Source organism: Mugil cephalus, chromosome 21 (genome assembly GCF_022458985.1).
Source record: "Mugil cephalus isolate CIBA_MC_2020 chromosome 21, CIBA_Mcephalus_1.1, whole genome shotgun sequence".
In the NCBI taxonomy this organism is placed as follows: Eukaryota; Metazoa; Chordata; class Actinopteri; order Mugiliformes; family Mugilidae; genus Mugil; species Mugil cephalus.
Genome location: NC_061790.1, coordinates 4317201 through 4339468, shown reverse-complemented (window position 1 = coordinate 4339468; position 22268 = coordinate 4317201). Strand labels below are relative to the sequence as shown.

At 42.8% G+C, this 22268-nt stretch overlaps 1 protein-coding gene across 4 annotated transcripts in view; it reads right to left on the bottom strand.

Moving 5' to 3' along the window:
• The window catches only part of sipa1l1 (signal-induced proliferation-associated 1 like 1), an 82810-nt gene that overhangs the window by 33941 nt on the left and 26601 nt on the right, over positions 1-22268 (bottom strand). For 2 of the 4 annotated variants that reach the window (XM_047573649.1, XM_047573652.1), the window contains 5 exons: positions 12540-12603; positions 4254-4371; positions 2407-3960; positions 2083-2305; positions 1781-1911 (listed from right to left, as the gene is read on the bottom strand). In XM_047573649.1, coding sequence (XP_047429605.1) covers positions 1781-1911; positions 2083-2305; positions 2407-3825 — 1773 coding nt within the window. In that variant the 5' untranslated portion in view covers positions 3826-3960; positions 4254-4371; positions 12540-12603. The remainder of the gene's footprint in view (positions 1-1780; positions 1912-2082; positions 2306-2406; positions 3961-4253; positions 4372-12539; positions 12604-22268) is intronic. The other 2 variants (XM_047573653.1, XM_047573651.1) reach the window with 2 other exon arrangements.

Here is a 22268-nt window from a genome sequence, read left to right as displayed (position 1 = left end):
TGTTGACTTACTCATTACCCCAAGAATTAATTATCATATTTTTGGTGATCTTATTTGCTCTTCTTTGGTGTTCTTTAATGCGTTTGCATAGGCACACGATTATCCATGGAGATCATGCAGTCAAAACGTGTTCGTGTAATAGAGATATTCTAAAATAAACTGTGAAAAATGTACCAATGCTTCTAACATTTCCCTTTTTATCTTTCCTTTGATCAGTAGCGTATAACTAAAGATGTCTTAAGGTTAGTGCTTAGGGTCACAATTACCACGGATCAGAGATTACCAAAGAGATTAAACCTGGTTCTGCAATGACAGATCATCTCCAGGCATCAGTGGAACACTACTAAGTCTGTTCTGGGAAAAGGTTGAAGGCAGCCTGTGAATCAACCAAAAAGATCAGTGCAATTGAATTCAATCTGAAGAATATGAGGCGTTCTTCTCAAATATATAGCGATGGCTATTGCTGCATAATGAGAAGAAGATCATTCAAAATCCAGCCTGTAAAAATAGATTCTGGCAAATTTTTATCTGCTAGTACGGAGGAAAACCATGTGTGGGAAACTGTCTGGCTAAGAGAACGTCTGTATATTTTGCTGCTGCAGATGAAGACTCTTTGGCTTCGGGGTAAAACGAGCTCAAGGAGGACAACCGTGTATAAATAAAGAGGACGGTACAACCTCCAGGACCTTAGCATCTAGCATAAACAAATAAACACAGCTGGTAGTCCGTAGTGGTCCCATGGCGGATATGAGTGTCTGTTTTTATGTTTGAGTCTTCACACGGTGTCCAGTAGGTCCACGGTCGGTGCCAGCTGACTCAGTGCTGTGAAAACTTTGGAAGAGAAGCACTTTTAACCCAAGTGAGGACAGTAGTAAGGACCATCAATCCTTAGCAGATACTGAACTTATGTCCTGCAACATCTGTGTATATCTCATAGAGACACATGCACGCATCTAAACCTGTGAAGATCCTTGTGCTGGAAATATCAATTAGAGTGGAGACAGGGAGGCAAAGGAAGTAAAGAAAATAAGAGGAAAACGTCGCACACTAGGTCGTGCGTCATCCCAAGAGACTGGAAGGCCCATTACTCATGGTGCGCTTTGATAGAAGAACAACGCTTTACCTTCTTCACTCAAATACCTTTAGTGCTATTTTTGTCCCTTTTAGCTGTGAAATATCACAGCTCAGTCCTTCACAGATGAAGGCTGACAAAGATGGTGGGTGGGTGCTCAGCTCAGGGGAATGAGGACATGGAATCTCTGGCTCTGGTTGTTTCTACTGGAGAAGACGGCGGCAAGAGGCTAGGGGGATTCACGAAAGCTTTCTTCTCGTTTTATTCCACTGATTGAACATTGTGAATAAACAACTGGGAGAATACATGAAAATTAAAAATGATCAAAGATGCATTAATTTGAGGTATTGTTGCAGAGTGGAGGCAGCAGCATCTTAGAGCTGCATCTGACAACCTTGAGCTGGTCTTTTATAACGTCTTCCCTGACCTCGTTTTTTTTTTTTCAGAAGCAGGACTGGGTGCAGATCATGTATGTTAACTCCTACACATTTTGCATTCATAATAGCTTCTCTGTACCACTACTCGGTGTAGATACACAATGTTGATATTTGTGAGCATGAACATTCACAGAGGGAGCAGGCTCACAGAGATACAATATATCCTGATGAATGAAAAGACACCTTAAACCATTTGCTACGACGCAGCATTAATAAAATAACACTGACAGAACATATGACATCACACAATATGTAAGAAAGTCACATTTACCTCACTCGTTCTGAAGATAACTCTGTAGTTGTACTGTTGACCATGGTCTTTGTGCTCCTCCAACTTCTCCCTCCTCAGGCTCACCGCCACCGGACCCAGGTTTTCATCTACCCCCAGATAGTTCCAGTGTTCTATGGATGAGGGGCAACGGGATTTTAAGCAGGTATGGGCAGAAAAACAAAGACAGACAAGAAACAGGCAGATAAAACACAACTTTGCTAATGCCTGCCGCTGCTGATGTTGAGTAAACTGTCTAAAATGCAGTGAAAAGCATCAACAAACACCAAATCTAAGTTCGTTACCTCGGAGATAGAAGTACTTTCGGTAGTAATAGGCGCCGAGGTCAACATGTTCCACGATGTATCGTTTGGACCTGTCGGCATGCTGGCTTGGCCCATCCTTGGGAGCCTCCAAAACTGCCACCCCGGCATTGGTAAAGTGGGTAGTGAGTGTGGCATCTAAAGGTCCTTCTTCTGTGCTGCCAGAGGAATTGCTTGAGCTTCCACCACTACCAATGCTACCCTGCTGGAAGATGCCAGATATAATGTTTACACTTGGGTATGCTACCCTCTGAACATATGTTTTTTTTTGAAAATCTAATCATGATATTCTTGTACAATGCTTACTTGTTTAGCAGGAGAGATGTTCCTCTCACCCTCTCCACCAATCTCATTCCTGAAGCAAGGGCAGCTGAGAACCAAATCATTGCTCTTGTCATCACCAGGGTCCAGGGCAGGGTTGGTACCATGTCCTCCTCCCGTCCCCTCCTTGCTCAGCTCCTCTTGAGAGCCACAAGGTGACCCATAGACTCCACTTTGGTTGGAGGAGAGGGACGATGTGGCTGAAGCAGAGGCAGCAGCGGCAGCCGAGGCGCCGGTTGTGGTGTTCTTGCGCTTGGCCCCAGACTGCCGACTTTGTATCGCCTCATTGAGGTCAAAGAGTAAGGATTGGACATCAAAATGAGCAAAGCCTTTTTGGCACACCCAGGGCTTGGGAGGTGAGACACTCTCATCTGTTTTACCGCCATCTTCGACATCTGAGCCAGCCCTAGATGTGTCACCCTCCACCTTAACACTTCGCAGCTTACGGAATATCGACTCTCCACCTGTTTCTGACTTTGACCTTCTCTTCAAGTGCTTTTCTCGTTCCTTCAGCCGACTGGCAGGACTGCCTCTTGCTGGACCTAAAGGTCCATCTGGTAAGTCCAGGGCAGCCTGTTTTATGGGAGCCACAGTAAGGAGTTCCGTTAACCTCTCAGGAGCCGGGCTACGTTGATCAGGGGCCTCATGGGACTGGTATCCCTTTAGCATGTCAAAGAAGCTCTCTCCTGACACACCGTGTTTGTCTATAGATGAAGTGCTGCCATACTCACGGTGCATGGGTGTCCACCCAGAGAATGACCAGCCCTCATTCCCATCCCCATCCAGCTCACTGATAGTTATATCACTGTTGCTGCGCTGGCGGATGCGTCTCATTCCTTTGCGAGGTGAGCCAAGATAGCCATCCGGCGACAGAAAGCGATTGTCCTTTCCCTTGCTTTGCATCTTGTTCTTCAGCGTGTTGTGGATGTTGCGCAGCATGGAAGAGTCCTGTGGGCTTATCAGGTGGCCGAGCTTGGCTGACAGATTGCTGTGGGCTGTGACGGCCGATACCCCTCCTCCTCCACTGCCACCACTACCACTACCACCTCCTCCACCTCCACCTCCTCCACCCAATCCAAGTCTTTCTCTATCTCCACTTCCTGATCCTGAAGAGCTGGTGGTGTTGGTGGAGCTGGGCGAGTCTGTTTCCACGGTGATGTGCCACACACCACCTCCTCCCCCGTCTTTCCTTGGGGGCCAGTCCGCAACACGAGCCCGAACCCCCATCTTGGGGACGCCGGGGTTGGTGCCAGTGGTTGAGGAAGAGGAGATGTGGGCGCTCTCGCTTCGAGGTGGCGGAGCACCTCCATTGGGCAGTCGTAGGCGACGGGTATAGAACTCATCAGTGGCTGGTACCGAGCCCCCAACTGAGCGCTCTGTCTGAGAGCGCTTCAGACTGGTCATGATGGAGATGGGGAAGGTGTGGGGAGGGGAGATGGGAGGGAAAAGGTAAGGATGGGGTGCTGATGTGTTTAGATTTGGGCCAACATGATGCCCTCTGAGTGAAGTGATGAGAGAGGATCACAAACACATTAGGTGCTGCAGAAAGAGCAAAAGAAAAGAAAACATGAATAATCGATCTTCAACAAAAGATTTAAAATGGTCATCTAAAAAAAACTTTTACAAGCAATTACGTTTAATCAAACCCACAGCATATGAAGTGTTATAAACACGGCTGGCTTTGAACTTTTAGAAAGAAAATACTGCAAAATCTTAAAATACAATGTGCATAGAAAATCAAACACTGGCCTCAATAGTCACACAATGCCAAGCCCATGGCATTACGTTAGTATTCTTTTCATTCTAATTCTTTTTTAAAAGAGATGCTGTACCTTCACAGAGGTGACGCTTGATGGGGAAAAAAAGCGTGTTGATGGAGTCTCTAAAAAGCCGTCTGCAGCGGATTCATAATAGAGAATGATTCAGCTCGTTCAACCTTGACCCCAGCACCTGAGAGTAACAGTGAAGAAAGGAAGACGAAAGAAAAGAGGAATCAGTGAAAGGACGTTACTCTCTGCATCACAATTTTTGGTTTTTGGTTACGTATCTCATGGTTGTTTCAGCTACATTACAAAATATTTCATAGTTATAATAAGGCCTTAAAAACCTTCAAGGAGAAACTCCAGTCGAAAGAGCTCCAGTATAGTCAGCAGGTATGCGAGACCATCTAATTTTACTACAGGGTACCAGATTAAACCTGTGAGTTCATTAGTTTTATACGAGAAAATCAAATGTCACAAGAGGAATTACACTGTCTGTAAAATTGAGAGCGATGCATGCTCTGGGTCTCGTCATCAGGACTTATTGAGCGTGACATAATGATTACAATGCCTTGAAAGAACACTTCTGTTAGAAAACATTAAGCATGGGGAAAGAAATAAATGCCTCACAAACTGAAATATGTTACAAGACCCATCAGGGAACAGCAGAAGGAAGTGATTTTCAAGATTGATCTATTCCCAGATTCTTAAAAGTAAACAGATGTATCTAGGAGCTCACCGGCAATAAAAGCAAAAATTCTTCTTTATCATACACAGATCAGGCATAACATTGTGACCAACATGAATAACACTGACCACCTTGTGACAATTAAGTGTTCTGCTGGGAAACTTTTGGAGCTGGCATTTATTTATGTGGATGTTATTCAGACATGTAGCACCCACCTAGACCAGACCAGGTACCCCCACCCCATAGCAACGACACTCCTTGATGGCAGCAGCCATCCCAAGTCTGACAAGATGCAGCCTGACAAGGTGTTAACCTGGCCTCTAAATTCACTACAACCCAAACTGACCAAGTATCTGTGGGATGATCCACGAATCCAAGAACATTCTGTTGCGAGATACCACAGGAGACCCTCAGAAGGTCCATGTCCACTCTCTGATGAGTCACAGTTTTGGAGGAACAAGGTAGATCTACACAATATGCGTATCGTAACATGTTTTTGTCAGTGCCTTCATTTAGAGAAGCTTCGAGATTCTGTTATCCTGCTACCACCAAATGTGTCTCTTTTCTTTATATATAATCATGAGGTGAAAGTATCTGTAATGTCCGTATTCAAATTCTCTGCCCACGCAATGTAAAACTGTCCTTAAGGGCTCAAAATATAGAATAAATCAACATTTCCGTAACTGCATGCAAGACAAAGGCTGTGGAGCTTTTTAAGCCAAGAGCAAAGTAACAGTTATAGCAATTGATGAAAGAGCTCGGGAGGACTTCAGCTGGTTCGAGTATGTACTCGTCTATTGGTTTCGTCCATAATGATGCACCACCTCCCTCTCTCTTTCAGACCACACTTTGTATCACCATGGAGATAAGGAGCCTTGTACAGTGCACTGCGCAGCTTTTCTACACAAGTATGTGTGTGTGTGTGTGTGTGTGTGTGTGTTCATGCGTGAGTGAGAGAACGAGAAAAGAGCTATTGATTCATTCCCTTCCCACCGACCTCGTTGTGAGAGGCTTGGATGGAACAACCTCCACCTGGTTTGTGGATTAACCAGAGAAACTGGGGCACTGCTGTAGATCGTTGTTGACCTTTTAAATTAAATCTTTAAAGTGATGCAAACACAGTATCGGTGGTTACAGGGCTGAACAGATCTGTCATGTACATTGATTTGTGTTGTAGAAGTTCTTTTTATTATTTAGTGGTTAACCAAGGGTTTAATCGACAACTCAGAAAGAGTTGGAGAAATAAATAATTGTGATACTTGGGAGTTGAGTCAGAAACTCCCCGAACCAAAGCAATCAGCACGGATGTTCACAGCTGTAGGTGAGAAAATATTTTCATAAATTGGGCGAACTAACCCTTCAACCAAGATCTGCTGTGCTTTGAGGGCAAACACTTCAGCATCACCTCCACGTTATGCACAAAAGGCTGTTGGTGAATTGTTCAGGTGGGTCTATTTGAGGAGCATGGCATCCTAGTCTGAGCTTGGGTTTGGCTTTAAAGACTAAAGTATTTGATGTACAACAGGCAGAAACGAAAGGTAAAAACTCAAAGTGTTTCCTGTTCCACGGCGAGATGTGCGCTTCACCTGGAAATTTCCATTTGCTGACATACATACTGAACAGGTTGGTACTTGGTGAACATTTTGATATGCTAAAGAGGCTTTTTTTGATTTCTGCAGATCATACTTGGAAAAATATATAAATTCCTAGAAACTTTTAAGCTCGGAAGATCATGGAAATTGTATCCAAGGATGCGTATTTGTAGGACATATGATCACCATGTTAACTATTTCAATTGATTCTCAAAAACAGTGAATTGTACAAGTGAAAGGGCGTGAATATAAAACTTTATAATAAAAAAAGCTTGTAAGACTTGTTTTTACTTAATTAGTAATATCAAAAGGAATGTCTCTAACCCAAAGGAGCATTGGATCACCATCTTTTTCCTTCAAAAATGGCTTCAGGTAGACTCAAACTCAAAAAATGACAAAGAAATTACCACAACAACCAGAATAGTATTCATCCAAATCTGTTGACATTGCTCAGCTTTGAGAAACTGTTAAGACAATAAGCTTCCTGACATCCAGAGAGACTTTGGTCCCGGTCACTACGGACAAAACTGCAGCCACCGTGGCTGTGTTTACAATAAAAACACTTCTTTTTAAAATATCATTAAGCACTGAAGCCGAAAAAGAGAGAGTTTCTCTTGTAAGCAAAAAAGCAATCGTGTTGATTACTGCCTTTGTTGCACAATTAGACAACAATGAGCATAACTTCATGTATTGATGTAATGCTTCTTTTACCAAATAAGAGCAAAAATCTAAATCTAAATGAAGCTAACAAGAGGACAAGTGATTATAAATGCTTCTAAATAAATGGCAGAAGTACAAACAAAAGCTGCTTAAGTTATACGAAATCTGCCGTAATGTTACACAACCTTTTCTATTACTATTATTTAAACCAGGGGTCTTCAACGTTTTTCAGGCCAAGTACCCCCAAACTGATGGCGAGATTCAGTCGGGACCCCCTACCTACTATATGTGTTCTATACTAACCTCAGGCTAGTGCTATTTTTATCAATCCCTTTATTAAAGTATGTTGGATTCATGTTAATGTGTAGAAATTTTAATTTGTGGGGGAAAATTTAAAAAAAGAAATATAAAGAAATGTCCAATCAACCATAGACCCCCTAGAGGTCACAGACCCCCCTCCTGAAGACGTATTATTAAAACATTTATAGACAACTCTAAATGTTTCTTTGTTAACAAAGATCTCAGTTATTTTTCATTACTATATAAAATGTATGTAAATGTGGCACCTGTCTACTTGGCGATACAATGGAGTGAGAGACAGAAAGTGCTGGTCTGGTCCTTCAGCAAGTATTTTAGATGCATCAGGAAAATCACATATGATTTCATCCACTTTCCACACAGAGTCCAATGCAACTCAATGAGATCTCCAAAACCGCACTCACAAAGGGTATCCCAAATAACTACCTGCAGAGTGCACTTCTATGTGGCTGGTGAGGACCGATGGTGCTCTTTTAATGAGCGTTGGAGAGAATGTGGAAACAAAGTGAAAGAGGGAACAAGAGTTAGAGAAGTGTGTAAATCTAAAGCGGATTAGACAGTATGTTAGGCTGGTAGTAGGCTGGAAATTGAAGAGAACGAATGCAGAATTGCAGTCCTCTCTGAATTCACGAGGGACCAATTACACAGACAGACACTCGGTAACCTTTAACAGTGTCTAAATGAGGTTGATTCCTGAGGTAAATATCTAGCAACGCAACTCAGAGCTGTTAATTGCTGCAGATGTAGTCAGTTGGCCCAGCTGACTGGAAACTGTCATAGGGTCTTATTTGCTTCTTACAATGGAAAGTCAAAAATCAAAGTGCTGTTGGAATATTCTATTGAGCATTTGATTCAGAGATTAAAATTTATGGGAGAGCGAGAGCAAATTGTCTGCAGAAGGGATTTTGTGCAAAAAAAAAAAAAAAAGGAAACTTAACTTGACTCTTAGGATTGTTGAAACCTCATAAAACACACTGTTGTACAACTGCAGATGTCAACAGTGAAGCCAAGCTAGGAAGGGATCACTTCACAGCCAACTTGGACAGGAGTCACGTCTACATTGGCCAGTAACTCTTCCGATGTACATGTGGACATACAGCTAATGTTTCAAGACACTCTTGGGAAGATGTAAACCAATACATTACCAGCTATACTACACAAGATACTACAGCTTTGTTAGGTTTTTCTACAGTGTTGTGAAGAACTGACCAAGCAGCAGACAAGTGATGCACCAGTAATCAGATTACTACTATTATTATGTCCACAATGATCGTATGTTTCATGGCAATAGTACTAGCATCATATGCCGTAGCAAACACAACAGCAGTGCAATTGTATGGATGCCTTTCACCACTGCAAACCTGCTATTTGCACATATAACATTATATTACTATTCTAATGGAACTTGAGATTAGGAGAGAGGGTGAAGGAACATCTCTCCTGCTAAAAAAGTGAGTATGTGCAAAAAAACTATGATAAGATTTTCAAAACAATATATATGAATATGGCAACGTAACATCTGCATGGTAACAATACCACAACTGAAAGTTTGCTATGAAAGACAAAAACCATAGACTGTATAAAGATGAATGGTGGAACTGCTCCTCAAAAGTGAAGACAAAGCAAGCAGAGCTCCCCCCGGTGACTGGAGGCTGCAGTACAGGTGATAAGCTCCACTTCAGCTACATTTATCACAACTGAAATGAACTGAAACTAACTGAAAGTGAGGCTAATCCACTTTTCCAAATCCATACTAGTTCGTATGAGTCATCGTCGAGTCCAACTGTCCTTAATTTGAACTGATAATGAACATTTTTCCTGTTTTTTCCTGTGTTTTTGCCCCTCACGGGGGCGTGGCCCCAGGCGAAAGTGACGTGAATGCACACCCTCTATAAGTCCGAAGCACAGTTTGACAGCAAGTACATGTAAATTAGAGCCATATGAAATTAGACTCATTTGAATTCAAATTGAATTAACCGATTAACTGGATTAATTAACTAATGAGGTCTGGATCACGACCGTGTCAGTGCCGTCAATGTGCGCATTTAAAAAAAAAAACACGTTCAGCATTCTCCCAAGTGATTCTGGTTGCCTCAGTCTAAGGTCTGTTGTCAAGCAGTACAGGTGCCCATCACTACCGTGTGACTGTGAATGTGCTCCAGCGAACAAGTGACTCATGCGCACCTGAAAAATTACAGAGCAGATGAGCTGACTGACTAACTGTCTGACAAAGGCTGGTGCCGCACAATGAAAGGAGACAGCCGCAGAGAGGCTCTTGAAAAGAGAGAGGGCACCCAAAGTTGAGCAGGAGCTTCTATGACTGTGTGTGTGTGTGTGTGGTGTGTGTGTGTTTTTGAAACTCAGGCACAAAGACTGAAACACTATGTCATCCATTGCCTCTCTCCATTTTGCTAATATTTCCAGCAATAGCAAAGTGAAGCCACTAATCAACCTCCATTATAATAATTAAAAAGAAATAGTCTTTCTAAGCCTGTATTTAGCAAAGATCACCACCTGGCCATCACATTTAATGACAGACGAGATTTTAATAAAGAAAATTAAAGAACAAACGTCCTTTCAACTTATGTCATTGCTTCTTATGTTCGTTGGTACAGTTCCATACACCTGTTTCTCCAGTCAGACATCATTACCGCACTGACTGGTGAGTCAAGTCAAGTGTCATCTTGTTTGTGTAGTAAATCCTGACGGCACATGCTACGTTATGTCTCAATGGGTATTTCCAACCCAACCCAGGCTGCACACTGTTGAGGAGAACATGAAGGGGGCTTTGGATATGAAGTAAATAATGGAGGAAACTTCTCAAACAAAAAAAACAACATTCCTCTTCTAGATAACCGTGTGCCTCGGGTGGTAAAATACCAATTACAAATAAATAGAAACGGGGAGCCACTGACTCAAACTCTGACAGCATGTCCTCCTGGACACCTGCTGGGACCGGTGTGACCATTAAAGCGAGACGTTTATAACAGTGTACAAAGACATTGCAGGTTATTCAAAGAGGCCCCAGGAAAGGAAAACATGGCACGGATCCAGAATGTGACTCAAACTTTCAGTGTCTCACGTACAAATAACACAAAGGACCCAGACGATGAGGAACATTGCATCACATTATTTTTTTTCTTTTTTCTCACCCGTGTCATCGTTCCCAGGCTCTGAGTTTTCAGTTGGTTCAAAGTTTGCGTCTGGGTAAAAGTGAAAGTATCCAAGAGAACTGCACAGAGCGACAGGAATTCTGTATTTCCTCACATACAAATGAGAATAAAGACCATTTCCGATTAAAGACCAGGAAACAAACATAATTAATTCTATAATGTTTATACCAGTTCTACCACTTTAACTGTGTGGTTGTGCAACATCTCCAAAACAGTTGAGACTCATTGGAGAATGGACATTCTGAGGGTGTCCTGTGGTGTCTGGTGACAGGATGTTGTGTTGTTAGGGGTTGAGGGGCGGGGCCTATGTGGGCGGGGCCTCGGTGGATGATCCCAACGATACTTGATCAGTTTGGGATCTAGTGACTTTGGAGGCCAGGTCAACACCTCGTGCTATTCTTCATGTTTTTTGAGTTGTTCCTAAACCATTTTTTAATGTGTGTCAGGCTGCACCCTGCTGGGGGGGGGCTGCTGCCACCAAGGAGTGTCTGGTCTGGTCGAGGTGGCTGCTACGTGTCTAAGCAGCATCCGCATGAATGAATGAAGGTTCAAAAGTTTCCCAGCAAAAGATCGAATTGTCATAAGATGGCTCAGTGTTATTTACTTCTCCTGTCAGTGGTCATAATGATGTGGCTGATTGGAGTAATCGTGCCATTTTCAGCATTTCTGGTTTTCAATTATTTTTCAAAATAACCAAACAAAGTGCACCTGCTAAGATTTAAAGAGGTTCAAAGAAAAGTTTTTTTCTTTCTTTTTTTTGTATTTTATTCATCATTTTTGATCCCATTTGCTTTGTTGGTTCTTCGATGCGGTCAGGCTAGAAATAAAGGGAGTCTGTCAGCTGAAACTCTAGAGTCTGGAGGGTTTTCACAGATTGACAGATTTAAAGCAGCAGTAAAATTAATAAGACAAGGAGGTGAATTAAAATGAGGCTTTGTACTAGAATATGACCAATTATTATCATTATAATTATAAAAGCCCCAAATCATGCATGAGGAAACATGACATCCAAGATCCAATTCAAGTAGTAATAGTAATTCACATATAATACACAGTGGGTGTTGCCCAAAACAAAAAAAAATATTAAATAAAACGCAGGTAAATCAAACCTCTTGTGTGTTGAAGCGTAACAACAGTGGCCTAGTGCTCAGAAATCTGAAAGACAAATAGCGTTTCATCTGTGAACATAGATGAGGAAATGGCAGCCCGAGACACAGAGGAAAGATAAGGAGGCGGGGGTGGTGGGGGGGGGGAATAAATCAAACACTATTCTGTTTGAAAGCTGCCAGGCAGCATGCTGTCCAAAGTGCTGGAGTTTCAGCTCAGAGCCTTTCAAAGTGAAACTGTAATTGTGTGGAAAGATAAACGTGGTCGGCTGTTTTTTTTTTTCTCGTCGGTGGGGTGGGGTCTCCTCTCTCTGGCTCGCTGAAATGTAAAAGGGTTTTTTTTTTGTTTTTTTTTGAGTGCTCTGAAGTCCGCTGTTGTTTTTTGCTCTCGAGTGTGAAATTGTTGAAATTGTGTTCTGTGGCTCTTCCACCGAACACGGCGGTGGGAGGCGGTGGGAGGAGGTGAGCGCAGAGATCCGTGTGTTTGCTCAACTGTAGTTAAGAGTAAGTGGCTGTCGCTTAACGCCCGAGTTTTGTTCTGTTACTTACAAAGTTACAGCTTGTAGTAGCCAGAGGTGAGACGGGCAGTGCTTTCTGCGTTTGTCCTAATCCATCTACATCCCTTTCATTTCAGCAACAGCTTTTCACTGCCTCATTAGCCACCGGATCATTTTCGAAGCACTGACTCATGAATATGGAACAACTGTATTTCCAAATATGTGACTCAGACTCAAGTCGACTCCGCTGGCTTTTATTGGTGTCACCGTAACTTATTATTTATCAGATCAGTTTATTTAAAAAAATAAATAAATAAATCTTACCTTAACTAAATAAGGGCTTTTCTTCTGACCGTTGTTGTCTGGATCTCTTGACCACACAAAGAACCTAAAAGTAGAAAACATTATTGATTTTTGTTAGGATTAACCTCTACTTTAAATTATATTAAATATTTGAAGCTGCAGTGACATTTAAGAACATTTACTCTTGACTGTCTATACAGTGTAAAAACTGCATGCTCTCTATTACTAAAACTATTGCTACAGAAAAACCTGTAACATTAGCCATATTAGCCACATTAGCCACCCTAACTTTGGTAGACACTGGAAATACCAATGGTCTTTTTCACCAGTTCTCAGTTTTCATGTGGTTAATTAGTCCGTTGTTCTCACACTTGCTGGCTGTATGTTATTCCAATTTTTGAGGAATCTCAATTACATGTTTCACTGTGAACTAAGTCTAACTAAGTGTAAACTAATTCTTCATATTATTGTTTGTCTGGGTTCAACTTCATGTTTTATGATGTCCATAAACACAAAAGGTACAACTTTTTAGAAAAACTCCTTTGCAGAAAACTGTAGATGTAATTATTTGTTTTAAACTGTAGGTCTTCAACAGGGGGTCCGCGACCCCTAAGAGGCCAGCGGAGGTACTGCAGGGAGGTGCCAAAAATCTTTGGTTGATTAGACATTTTTTATACATTTTTTTATATAATTTTCCCCCGCAAATTTAAATTTATTTAAATACACATTAACATGAATCCAATACATTATAGTAAAGGGATAAATAGAGGCAGAACACATTATCTTTCAGTCAGAACTTCACTCATTCAGCGATACAGGAGCCGTCTCTACAGTCACCGTTTCACAACCTAGACCTGTCAATCTAAGCTTCCTGTACACACTAAGCCCCGCCCCTATTGCTGCTGAGCCAATCACGAGGTTGCATACTGCACATCGACTTTCAGGTTCCACGCTATTGGCCCGAGAGCCTATTCAGTCTCCAGGTGAAATCCAGAAGCGCGCTGCAATATTAGCAGTAGAGAAGCTAACGGTGCAGCTCGCTCCCATCAGTCAACTACTGAGGCCAAAACGGATCGCTTTGTTTTATTTTCTTTATCTTTTAATTTCACATCTGTATTTAATTATTAATATGTTTATGTCAGGTATGTTTATGCTACGTTATGTCACCTGTGTATTATTTGAATAGCTTAATATTTAATGCAAAATGATGAAAAAACATTGAAGACTCCTGTTTTAAACATTTTTTTGTGTGTGGTTGACTAAATGTTGGGTCCTTTTGGAAGCTGCAGTTTGTTGTGATGTTGGGGAGGATTGTATTACTTTCTTATCAGTCAAGTTTAATATTTTGACATGAAATGCTAAATATCTCAGTGCCTTCCAAATATTCTTCCTCGTTTGCGATTGCATAGTTTTCAAGTGCCAAGTTTTCGACACGCTCTACATAACGACTACAATGGTGCCTCTTTCTAAAAGAAGAGATGGGTGATGATAGTGAATGGGCTGAAAACAGATGGGGATTTAGAGGAGTGAGAGTAAAGATTAGTTTTATTTATTTTTTTTAGGACTACTGTGTAAACAAAATTGCACAAAGAACCGAGGCCTTCCTGTATCCTGTGCATGCAAGCGTGTGTGTGTGTGCGCATGTTTGTTTTCTCAGAGCTAATGTGTAAAAGCACTGCTGATCGATATCAAGCCAAAACACGGAGCACGAACAACTAAGCTCTTCACCATTACGGTGGCTGCAAAAACCACTCACACAGGACAGTATCTGGGTGGCGTGGTCTCTGACGAATCAGGCCCATCCAGCCAATTGCCCTCAGGACGAGCCAATCTATTATTTATGTAACCGGGGAGGTATTTTGGGAGGGTGAGGGCTGGTTGCTTGGTTAAAAGGTGGAGTGATTTTGCCTTCAGGTTCATCTGTTATTTATAGGCTAATATCAGTGATGTAACCGTGTTACCTCACGACTCAAACTATCAGCTTCGAAACCTTTCGTTATAAACAGTGTGAGTGTTTGATCAACGGACGCTTCAATATTCATGCAGCCTGCGCTGGTTGATTGATTGGAGAATAAAGCGTTTCACGGGTCACATGCACAGCAATCACGATAAACCACAGGCTGAACGGTCCTCTTGACTCTAGATGATACTGGGCTGTTGTGGCTTTTCCACTCCGCTCTCTGTTTGTGCACCAGGTTCAGGTTGTTCCGTTGCCAAATATCGAGCCACGCACATTTCTCTTTTCCATGTCATCCTTCTGAAGGAAGCCATTAAATGACTAGCACATTTGGTTCCGTCTGCGTTCCCTAAGACCGACTGATAAGACCGGCGACTGATAACTAGCTCAAGACTCCCTGTTCTTAATTGTGCTGCAGCACAGACAACAACTAATGAGGGATGACGTGTACAACCACAGCGCATTTAGACACCACTCGCAAATTAAAACTCACGAAATTGAACACAGCCGCGCAATTTCAGTCAGTTCCTCCTTTCTGTGGACGCGCTCGGCAGATTCCTGCAGATACTTCCTGCACAGATGCGTGGCGTCGCACCTTGGGTGTCCGCATAAAACAATAAATAAGTAAACAGCGGCGAACACAAGGATGCACTCCGGCACAGGCGGATTGAGTTAAGGTCCTATCTGAGAGGTTCCAATCCATTTAGCGCGGCCCTTCTGATGCCTAAAAATAAAGCTGAAGGCACCACGTTTGAAGGGTGCTGGTCGGGCTCCTCGCATTCAGAGGGATTTGGCAGGAGCTGCGGAGGGTGTTAGCGATGAGCTAAGCTGGTACAAAAAGAAGAATTTTAATAAACATGTGTCTTCAGAGAAGATCTAAATGAAACTAGGAGTCGAACAGCTTGCTAATCACTCCTCAGTCCTCACCTCAATATGTAAAAGTATTCAGAGAGACCGAGTCACGTCGCCATCTCTTAAGACAGCAGATGACATGCACCTACTCCAGTAGTGACTTGTAATACTGTGAATTATGAGTGAGAAGGTGCAAATCTTTTACTTGTGTGGGCTTTCTGGCGTGTTCGCATCCTCGTTTGACCTGTTAAAAATACCATCATTTATCAGGTGGAGCTCCGACTTCCGTCTTTGTTTGATCAGTTTAATCAGTAATGGAGCAAAGCGCGGTTTAGACGCGGTAAGCACGACACGCGTTTGTAGGCGAACGCCTCACTCTGCCGCGCTCAAGACAGCAGCGACGTCGAAGCCGCCTGGTCTTCTGCGAGAGCCACCTCCGCACCACCGCCGAGAGCCCTCTAATCTGTGCCAATCAGATGACGCTAAACAACCGTTTGTTGTTGAATCGGGGGCACCAGTGCACGCCCCCCCTCCCCTCCATCCCTCTCCTCGTTTTCAACAACCACCGCAGACCCCTCGCGAAATGCTAGCGACGTAGCTAAAAAGCAGGCGCGGCAGCGAGGGTGACAGAAATAGCAGAGGGGTGAATAATAGAGAAAAAAAAAAAGAACTGTGGTGTAATTAACATTGTGGCTGGGGGCTGATGTACTGTACTGTGGAGAGATAAAGAAAGGGAGTGAAGTGAGGGCGTTGCGAGAGAGGATGGAGAAGATTTATGCGGGGAAAAGATTTCAGAAAGGGAAATTATGGAAGGAGGAAACCCAGAAGCGGCGCAGTAAGTTAGAGAGCGAAGCAAACTGCAAAAGTTGCCGAAAACACTAAAATACCGCAGAAACAAGAGGAGGCAGGAAGAGACAGATGCAGAAATGTAGCAGCAAGTACATCTCTACATGGTCTCACTTGCTCCATCTCATTTGTGTCTTCCTTTTAACTGGTGACACGTTTCGAGTCGAATGAAACAAGACGCCCGAGGGAGTCAGGGTGTCTTCTTATCCACTGCCTCACGAGCACAGGTGACTTCTTTATCCACAGAGGGAGGGAAGGAAAGAAAGAAAGAAAGAAAGAAAGAAAGAGATGGATCACAGCCATCAGAAAAGAGCTGCAGATTTTTCCAAAATGGCGCAGCTCTGCGTGGGCAACGCTGAGCTGGAACAGCTCTGCAGTGGAAGAGGAGTGAGTGGGACTGAGAACGAAAGCAGCTCACTCTTCGATACGTGTTATGTGCGGCCGTCCATGCGAGAGGGAAGCATGGACGGCGACGACTGAGGACGGAAAATATGAATGAAGGCACGTCAAATCTTCTGATTCCCACCTGAGCTCTCAATCTACAGTCTGATCAGTTCACCGCCTCACCAAAAATCGAGAAAGTAAAAAAATAAAAATAAAAAAACAGCGTGTGTGTATGTGTGGGCAGGATAATTTTGCAAAAAAAAAAATAAATACATAAATAAAAATGTGAACCTGCCAGTCTCCCCAGCAGGGGTCAGGGGGCTGTGTCGCACTGATGTGCCGTTTTGCCGTTTTTGCTGTTTGCCGACTGCAACGAGGATGAACAACAAAAGAGTTCTCCATTTCCCCCATTGTATTCAGGCATTTAAGTGGGTATGTGCAAATAACCTGAGAACGCTGGTTTGAGTGAAAACAGCGTTTTGAAAAGCAGACAGCTCAGCGTAGATGCAGCCGGATCACAGACGGGGCCTCGAATAAAACCTCAATGAATCAAAAATTGCACCGGAGTAACGCCTACTAACGGCCAGATTAACATGAAAGAGATTCAAATTTCTTTCTCTGAAATGTAACAGGAGCCGATGCTGTATTCACTCTCAACACTGGAAAATAATTTTGTCCGTTCGCACAGCAGGGGGCAGCTTTCTGAGGGTCTCGTTTATTATTATTATCATTAGCTCAAAACCAGACCGAGTTATGAATGTTTGGCTTGTTTAAGTGTTTTAAATTCCCCAAAGGACAAACAGATAAAATAAAGATGTTTAATAAAACATATACACATGTAGCAACTACTAACACCACTGTAAACACTTAACAATACCAACTCCTTGATTCTCACGGAGTTCAGCTCCTCCATCGTCGCCGCTATTTGCTTCTTTATTTATTCCTTCTTTATGAATCAGTTTTTCCAGATCCATTCAAAAACTCAGATACTACGCGACACAGAACAGAAAGCGCAGTACTTCAGAATAAGTCTGCACTTTTTTTGACGCACCATATCGTCTGGATGTTTCTGAAAGTGTTTCGATTCATTTGTGAAGTAAATGAAAGAAAAAAAAATGTTCTCGCACTATTTCTGAGAAGGAAAATATTGGACTGAGACACCCGCTGATTGTGCTATTAAAATACAGTTATAACATCCTTCTCCATTCACATCTCGAGTCTGTAGTTCCTATAAGTGGATCATTGTTAATGTTGAAAATACCACACCAGGTTTTTCTTAACAAAACGCCCCAATTCAGGTGAGTTTTTAATAGTTTTTTTAATAGTAACAGACTCTAGTCGCGTGAGTTTCATCTGAAGATGTTAAGAAGGCCCCCTACTTACATCTCCTGTCAGTGGTTTTAATGTTGTGGCTGATTTGTGTGTGTTGTACATGTACATTAGAGAAGCTGTACGTCTTTTGCACGATCATGCAGCAAATCGACCAAACATGCAAACCAAGCCCCCTGTCATCCATCAGCCAGTAAGTTATCAGCATGTAAATAAAGCCGCAGAAGGAACGGCCTGTGCATTTAAGAGGCTGTAATGTGCAGTATAACGTACAGTAATAAGGGAAGCTCTCTCTTTCCTGTTGCTTTCAGACCCGGGGGGCTGTGCCACCTTGTGCTTTTTTGCCAAGGAAGCCGTCTCACATTCCAACAGGAAACACATCTCAGCCACTTCCTGCTTCCCCCCGAGGAAGCGACAGGTCGTTGAATGGGGGGAGGCAGTTGCACTCAAGACTTTACGTCTGGCATAGGGTGATTTTCCAAGAAAAATAAATAACAAACCCACTGACAAACTGGTTCAGAAATACCTCCAACAAACAGCGGCTCTTTGCTCAAGTGTCAGGCTATTTTAATACAGCTGTTTCTGTAACACCGGCAGCCTACACCGGCATGTAGGCTGTGATTCAAGGTTTCACTTTTTAATGCTTTGCATTTTAGGTCAGTTAAGGTCAAGATCGTTAAAGTGCACTGTAAGAAATTATTACGTAAGATTTTTGGACAGATCCTTATCTTCATAATTAGCCATGACAGAAAAGGACAGAACTAATAAGCTTCCGAATTTTAACATAGAAAGCCGGAAAAGAAACAACATGGATTTCATTTTTGAAAGCTACCTCTGTCTGTCTCCACCGCAGTCATTATCTATAAGGTGGCAAAGGTGGCGGTTGCCTGAGTGAGATCTGATTCACTGCCGTACACCCATTTGTCGAAAAACGACACTGGACAGAAATGACCCTTCCTTACTCCCGAGGCATTCGTCAGAGCCGGCACACGGGCTAATAAACCCGGTGGCGGTAAAGAATCAAATTCTGCATTTGAACTCGGGGTGGTGCTGGCAGGTAGGCAGAGGTTTTTCGTCCAATTACAGCAGAAAAAGGGGATGAAGCGGGATAAGGCTGGCCACTAGAAGAGACATAATGAGGAGGTTGTATGATTGCTGCGGGACTCATTTGAGCCCACAGCAGGCATATTCGATTGGTACAGAATGGTCGGAATGAAGTGGCAGAGAGAGCATCAGAGATAGATGGGGAGAGATAATGGAAGTGAGAAGGATTGATTCCTCACTCGATGTGAGAGTATGTGGGAGGAGATGAGATGCTGAGACTGAAAGTGGGAAAGAGATGGATGCAGAAAGTGAGTGAGGAGTCCGTCCATCAAGGCGACTGTCTTCCCTCTGCTCTGTCCATCCAGCCGACTCAGTCAGAGACACATGGCTGGCGAAGGCAGCGCTGGGGGAAAACACCCGTAATGATATAAGCCTTCGTTAAAGTCTCACAAACACATCTGTGCCGGCACTGTAACTACTATTTACACGTTGCAGCTGAGCGAAAACCTGACAAATCGGAGCAAACATATGACAGGAAGGGAGCCATTCATTCCATTCAGATACAATCTTAATGGGCTCATGTGGACTCCAACGTACTAGTCTGGACACATCAGTTGTGACTCATCAGAGAATGGACATGGGCCTTCTGAGGGGGTCCTGTGGTGATGTTAGTGAGGGCCTTTGGGTGCTATGGGTTGAAGGGAGGGGGCTCTGTGGATCATCCTACAGATACTTGATCAGTGTGGGATCTAGTGGATTTGGAGGCCAGGTCAATACCGTGTGCTCTTTTTAGCCCCTTTCAAGGGTCGACTCAGGTTTGGGAATCAACCCGGAATATTATTGGCTCAGCTTCGATGTGTTTCAACCTGCTAATTTGCACGATGATGTACCTGCCTAACATGTTCTGATTGTATCACTGTGTCACTGTAGAAGCTCCAGGGCTGTGAGCAGCTCAAAAACAGAGCAACGTTTTGGTCTACTCCCATAAGAGACCGATCTCTGAAGGGCAGAGAGTTTTTTTTCCATTTTCCCATCAAACACATCAAAAGTGTTGTTACATGATTGTTAATGGGCGCACAAAGGTGAATGAGCCTTACGTACTGATCGGGAATGCATGAGCGACCTGTTTTATACAGCTTGTATAGCGATATGGTCGCTTTTTTTTTTATCGATTATGGCAGCGCACTGGTAAGACCATGAAATACTTGAGCTACTATGCAGCCATGGAGAAGAGGAGATTCGGTGGCAGATATCAGGCCCTGTGCAGAACACAGTGATTTATTAGAATATCAGCAGCCTTTTGAAAGAGTGTGGGTTTGACCGGTCCATTGTTCAAGTGATTAACACACTGAAAGCCCTAAAAAAATACACCATGCTGTCCATTGTTTACCTCGCAGTCTAGTAAACTTAAATGTGTAATGATGACGTTGTTGACGCGATGCCGTATGAGAGGGAGGAAAAAACAGGCACGCACCTCTCACAGAGAAAGCTGTAAAGCTGAAAATCCCATGTCAACCCGCTATTTTCGATGTGAAAGGGGTATTTTATGTTGTTTTAGTTGTTCCTAGGACCATTTCTTTTGGATGCATCCTGCTGGGGATGGCTGTTGCAATTCAGGAGTGTAACTGCTATGGGGTGGAGGTGCCTGGTCTGGTCTAGGTGGGTGGTACATGTCTAAGTAACATCGACATAAATGAATGCCAGGTCCACACGTTTCCCAGCAGAACACTGAATTGTCCCAAGATGGTCAATGCTATTTACTTCTCCTGTCAGTTGTTTTAATGCTGTGGCTGATCAATGAATGTAGCTACCGTACCTCACTAAGATTCAAGTGTAATCAGAAATCGTTACATAATCGGTGCTGGTGCCAGTGCCACAGCATAATATAAACAGCTGCATGCAACAGAATACAAGCTTGTTTTAATAAAAGTAAATCTCAATCATTCTTACAAGGACACGAAACTGGCTCCAAACGCAATCATTTCCAAACAAATGTAATTCAGTGTAAACTTAGAAAGAAACAAAAATAAAACCCAATCAAGATATGTCATTTGTAGAGCTTTAGCATCAAATATACACGCACATGATGCTATTATTTGTATTTGTTGCAAGGAAGAATGTTTTTCTGTGATATTTCCTTTGATTTATATCACAAAATTGGATTACATCTTGTTTTCTTTGGACAGACTGACTGACTTCCAGGGCTCTAATTTACAAGACACTTTATCGACCGCTGGTTTCTGTTTCGGTTAACTAACACTCCATTCTTTCACAAGTTCTTTATTTATGTTTTTCCATGTCTTCTACTTTCTATTATCTCTCCCCACCATGCCCCCAATCCTTCCTCCCTTTCTCTTTCTCCCCCTCATACTTGTGTGACTATAGTAGTGTCTGTATCTATGTGTTTTCTGTGCGTATGTGTGTGTAGGAGGGGAGGAGAGCAGCATTGCTGGCTGGAGGAGGAGGAGGAGGAGGAGGAGGAGGTGAGAGAGGAAGAAAAAGAAGCGAGAGAGGAAAAGAAATACGCAGAGAGAGAAGGAAAGCATTTACTGGAACAAAACATGCCGTTTCAAACTCATAGATAAGAGCCGCCTACTCACCCGCCTTTATCTCACAGCAGATTACTCCTTGTTTTGTTTAGTGTTTTTTTCCACTATCTGTATTATTCCCTATGTTTTTTATAGTGTTATATAGTTCATATATAATTATTCATACTGTAGCACAACAGGAACATTACTCATTGGGATTCTTTACGCCCAGCTGAGCTACATTAGAGTTGCTAGACCTACCATCTGTCCTGTGCATACAGTGCAACTTCATATTTCAAGTAGGGGTGGTGTAAGGTTTTTAGCATGGAGACAAACCTACACTGTATCCAAGCACATTGAGCTGACGACTACCTATCTGAAGCCTAAAGTCTGATATTTTTGTAACCAGACTTGAACATATTCATACAAGAGGGAGGAGCTGGGGACGAGCAAGGGGTTCTTCAATCACTCTAGACTCCAGACATGTCAATCAAGGCCTATTATCAATCTAATCATGACAATATTCTCAAAAGGAAAACTGATCCATGGAAGAAAATTAAGCTGCTGACGTCATATTGACATGACAGGGAGGTTAGCACCTAGTGACCATCAGTGGTATTGCACACTGATCCAATCCAAACTTGGCTTCACTTTTACAGTTTATATCCATCTTTTGTACAGTCTAGATCTATTAATTTGATCACGGACAACAAGAATACTTAATTACAGGTGATTTACTGTAAAAGTCCCTTTTTAAACGCGGTATTAAAACACCAGAAACCTAAAGCATTCTGTTAATAAAGCCTCTCT